At 52.1% G+C, this 4,734-nt stretch overlaps 1 protein-coding gene across 1 annotated transcript; it reads right to left on the reverse strand.

The window, feature by feature from the left end:
• Position 1: 1 nt before the first annotated feature.
• On the reverse strand, positions 2 to 3,868 carry LOC105821659 (HLA class II histocompatibility antigen, DP beta 1 chain-like; the record flags this gene model as incomplete). Its single annotated transcript, XM_012658414.1, has 2 exons — positions 3,538 to 3,868; positions 2 to 36 (listed from the first exon to the last, which is right to left on the reverse strand). Coding segments are annotated over exons 1-2 (366 nt in total), but the record flags the coding sequence as incomplete, so codon positions are not given.
• Between the last annotated feature and the right edge of the window lie 866 nt (positions 3,869 to 4,734).

Below are 4,734 nucleotides of genomic sequence, written 5' to 3' on the forward strand. Positions count from 1 at the left end.
CCTTCTTGGAGGGGGAGACGTTCACTTTAGGCTGGACTAGGAGTGGGGTAAAAAAAAACAATAGCATTTGAGATTACTATTATTATTTCTTAGACATGTTCATTATGGAATCCATTGGTAGATGCTTACAATAGGAATGGTGCGATTAGGATGTCAGATAAGGGTGGTACCGAAAAGATACAAATAGACCTTCAAATAGAGCATCCATGATCTTGAATAAAATAATAAGTATGGAGAAAAATAGACAAAGGCAGTAATTTTTAGCAGATTTAGGAGAAATTTTAAACTGTAAGCAATTGATTAACAGTCTTTGGACAAAGAATATTTAATTAGCTGTGAAACTACCTATGTTTTCAATGTTCTATCTTGATGTAAAAGGTTCAAAATTTGCTCTAATAATTTCTTGAAATTAACATAAACGGACAATGGCATTCTCTTGGTCTACTAATCCAATAACTATATTTCATAATAAATATAAATAAAATGAAGCAAGCTTGACATGACTCATTCTGCAAATAAGCTATGCATTAATATTTTCTGGCCTCTCCTACAAAAACTAAAATATTCATACTCATAGTAATGTCCACAAATGCAATGTTCTGAGCCCCTACATGCTAGATTGGTGGAAATCCCGTCCTTTTCCAAGTTCCTCCTCTGGGAACCATCTTTCCTGTCCTGCGGACCTCACAGATGATCAGGAGACGCCTGCAGCTCGGCAGCTGTCCGTTTGCTGTCCCCGTCCTGGCTCCTAGGCAGCTGGGGGTCAATCTGCACGGTGCCCTGGCAGTTTGTCTTTGGGATCTCTGCCTCCAGCACCCTTTCCTCTCCAGAAGGCAGAAAAGATGCAGCTGCCCCAGAGAACAGCCCATTCACAGGAGTTTCCCGGATCGGAAGTTCCAGGTCCTCATCACTGAGTTCTTTCCTTTCTACTTTCTACTTCCCAGAGACACAAGTACCCTGAGGTGGGGCCGGCCGGGTAAAAGTGCAGTCTTGAACTAGCCCACAGCCTTTAACCCTGTGGTATTTCCACCTCTGTCCACATTTATCCGAATTGCCAGGCTTTTCCGCTCAGTGTGATTTGATTTTGGAGGCACCTGTGTTTTCACTCTAGTTCAATCATCTCTATAAACTGCAAGTCCTTCAGACTAGTCAACCCATGTCTGAATCCCAACTGTGGATTACACTTAATTTCTGCCCCGCAGGGAACCATAAACATCAGGGGGTATACTTGGGTGTCTATTTTAAGGTCCCAGAACATTCCATGGGAGGTACTTTGCTCAATATTCTGACAGGAGCTGGTCAGCCTAGCGTACGTAACAGACCTCCAGGGGGCGTTGGAGCTCAGCTCAATCCCCAATGGTCTCATTCCTGACCGAGTTCGAACACATTCCACCAAGGCAAGGATTGCTGTCTACTCCTGCTTATTAGTTGCCTGGTCTATGCCCACAAAACATTTGTTCAATTATTTCTAGATGTAGCTGGGCATCCACAGCGGAAGCGCCACACTCCTCTCCTCCCCGCTTCACTCTTCTCCTTTGCACCGTGTTTTCCCTATTCCATTTCACGCCCCATTACTATTTCCCTGGACAATAAAGACAGTTTCTTACCTGATCTCGGAAACTCCAGTCCCTCCTCTCCCCAACACTTCACACTCTTCTGAAAACACACCTCTGACCTTGTCATTTTCATTAAAAAAATAAAAAAATCTTCAGTGCCCTGATCACACTTATCTGGCTACGTGAGAATCGGTAAGGAGCTAATTAAAATACAGATTTCCAGATCTCACCACCCACAGAATCTGAATCTCTGGGCAATGAAAATCTCCAGGACAGCCTCCGGGACAGTTTGGTTGGGGACCTGCTGGCCTAGAAGATAAACCCAACTCCTGAGGCTGGTATCCAGGTCTCTCTGCAATTTGGCAGCTGATTACCATTAAAACAAATGATGTAGTTGACCTGGGCCCCTACAAAGTCTTAGTAACAGTTTAACAGTTTTTACCAATTGCATTACTTTTTCCTTTTTTGAGACAGGGCCTCACTCTGTGGCCCAGGCTGGCGTGCATCGGCATCATCATAGCTCACTGCAGCCTCAAAGTCCTGGGCTCAAACAATCCTCCTGCCTTGCTTCCTAAGTGGCTGAGACTGCAGGCACTTGCCATCACACTCCGCTAATTTTCTTTTTGATTTTTTGTAGGGACGGGGTCTCGCTATGTTTCCCAGGATGTTATTGAACTCCTAATGTCAAGCAATCTTCTTGCCTCGACCTCCCAAAGTGCTAGGATTCCAGGTGTGAACCAGCGAGACTGGACCACATTATTTCCTTTTGGACATTTCTCTCAACTAATTACTTCAGCAACTTTCCCAACCCATGTCATTCTCCCAATCCCTACCCACTTTGTCCACCATCTCACTCTTAGCACATGACCTTACCTTCCACTTCCCCACACAGGAGAAATGAAAGGTGTGACTTCCCCAGCCCCTCCCTTCACCCTCCTCTATTCTTTCCTTTTTCTCTCCGACAAGGCCCTTGTTGTGTCCGAGTCTCCCCGACCCCACAGTGCTGTGGACTGAGGTCTCCTGGGCTCCGCGCACCAGGCTCCCCCACCCTACAGGCTGACAGCGGAAGCCAGTGCTCCCGTCTCCCATCCTTGAAACGTCCTCTGGACTCTGCACGCACCGCTTCTTCCCTTCACACTCAGACTTCCTGAAGGAACAGCACGATTCAGCTCACACACCACTCTGTGCCAGCCGTGCTGAATGCAAGACAAATATCCCAGCCCAGAGGACCTGATGGCCCACACCCACCTCATCTACCCCGGCCCCCGCCCAGCTCCCCGCCGCAGCCAACCGCTCTCCCCAGGTCTCCAAACCCACCTTGCGCCTCTGTCTACTCGGCCTCCCCGAGTCATGGCAGCGCCGTCTACTGCGCTGCCGGGGTCACCTTCTCTGCCTCAGCCCCATGGCACTTCTCTGCCCGGGTGCTCCTCACACCCCCTTGCTTTTTGGTCTCCTTCACAGCCTGTGCTGTCTTAGCCGACATCACCGCGTCCGGTTCCCAGGATCCAGTCCTTTGCCCTCTTCCCACGGGATCCCCTGTCCCCAGATGGTCTCCTGGAGCCCAGCTGTCCTCCCTGGCTCCAGACCCCTCCCTACACCGTCCATCAGGCGTCCCTGTCCCCACAGGCGGGGCCAACCCGCCGTCTCCCCCAAGTCTCTGCTCGGCGCGCTGTGCCTGGGGTACCAGTTGTCTGCTCCACACCACGGCCCTGCACGTGTCCCTGTCTCCTGGGTCCCCTCAGCCCACACCCGCTCGGCTGCCAGGCCTGAGGATCCGTCTGCCTCCATCTCCCCCCATCCGTGCTCGGCCCAGCTCAGGCCTCGCTCCGGGACAAGCCTCCGGCCTGGCGCCCCCATCATGCCCAGCCCCCAAGGCCCCTTCCTGCCCCCTGGACGGCCCCTGACGCGGCCCGGCTCTCCCTGCCATCTGGGCCTGGGTCCCCCCCTCCCCCGGTTGCCGCAGCCCGGGCCGCGGACTCACCTCTGCGCTGCGCCACGATGGGCTTCTCCGCCTCGTAGTTGTGTCTGCACGCGGTGCCCGCCACGGCCCGCCTCCCCTCCAGCAGGTCCTTCTGCCCGTTCCAGGACTCAGCGCTCTGCCGCCCCAGCTCCGTCACCGCCTGGAACAGGCCCACGTCGCTGTCGAAGCGCACGTACTCCTCGCGGTTGTAGATGAATCTCTCCACGAAGCGCTGCGTCCCGTTGCGCGCGTAGCACTCCTGCCGCACCTGGTACAGGTAGTTCTCTGCGGGGCGGGAGGCGCTCAGCGCCGGCGCCGCGTCCCCCCCTGTGTCTCTCTCAACAGTTACCATTCTCTCCAGACCTTGCCGCTCTGGATTGGACTGTTTGGATTTTTAAGCACTATTTTCCCTAATACCGAGTTAGGCCGTCTTAGGCGGCCACACAACCTTCCCAGGACTCAGTCCCGCTCCCCCTCCCCCGTCAAACAAGGGGATTTCCTGAGTCGCGATGGGAGTCCCTGCTCAGGGGTGATTCAGTGTCATTACAGAGGGGTGGGCATCCTGAGGACAAAGTAGTCACTTCTGCTGGCACCTGGAGGAGAGGGGGGGACTTTTCCTGGGGGGTGGCAACTGGAAGTGGGGAGAAGCTGGGGACCAGGAGGGCAGCGCTGTTCTCTCTGTCCCAACCCCCGCCTATAATTTCCATCCTGGTGACAATCAGGGCTCAAGTGTCCCCGCCTCCACGAAGACATCCCGTATTTTTTCCCTTTCCCTTTCCCACAGCTGGGAGCTCTCTTCTCTGCCAGTATCTTCAATATACCTCAATTTGCTCTCGTTCTGCACGCTGGAAATGTAGCAATACGTTTCTTAAAACTTTCTTAAAGCTTGATATAAATGACTTTCTAGCCTGGAAGTTAATATATCTTTTCAGTTTTCAAACATGGCTGTAGAAAGAATGGATCTCAAGAGGTGTGAAAAATCACCACAACATCCAGAGACCAATGGGGACTGGGGATCCTTGGGTTTAGCGGCATTGGGGGTGTCATTTCATACAGAGGAATGTGGCAGCCTCTGCCACATGCTGCTCTTCCTAGGGACAGCCACCAGCAGTGTCTGCAGATGCACATCTACAAACAAGTAGCAGTGACCTAGGCCTGCTCTGCTCTTGGTTACATGGGGAAATTAAAGTGGTGTGATCATTTGGGTATCTGTTTCAT

This window comes from Propithecus coquereli, unplaced genomic scaffold (assembly GCF_000956105.1).
Source record: "Propithecus coquereli isolate 6110/MARCELLA unplaced genomic scaffold, Pcoq_1.0 Scaffold587, whole genome shotgun sequence".
Taxonomy (NCBI): Eukaryota; Metazoa; Chordata; class Mammalia; order Primates; family Indriidae; genus Propithecus; species Propithecus coquereli.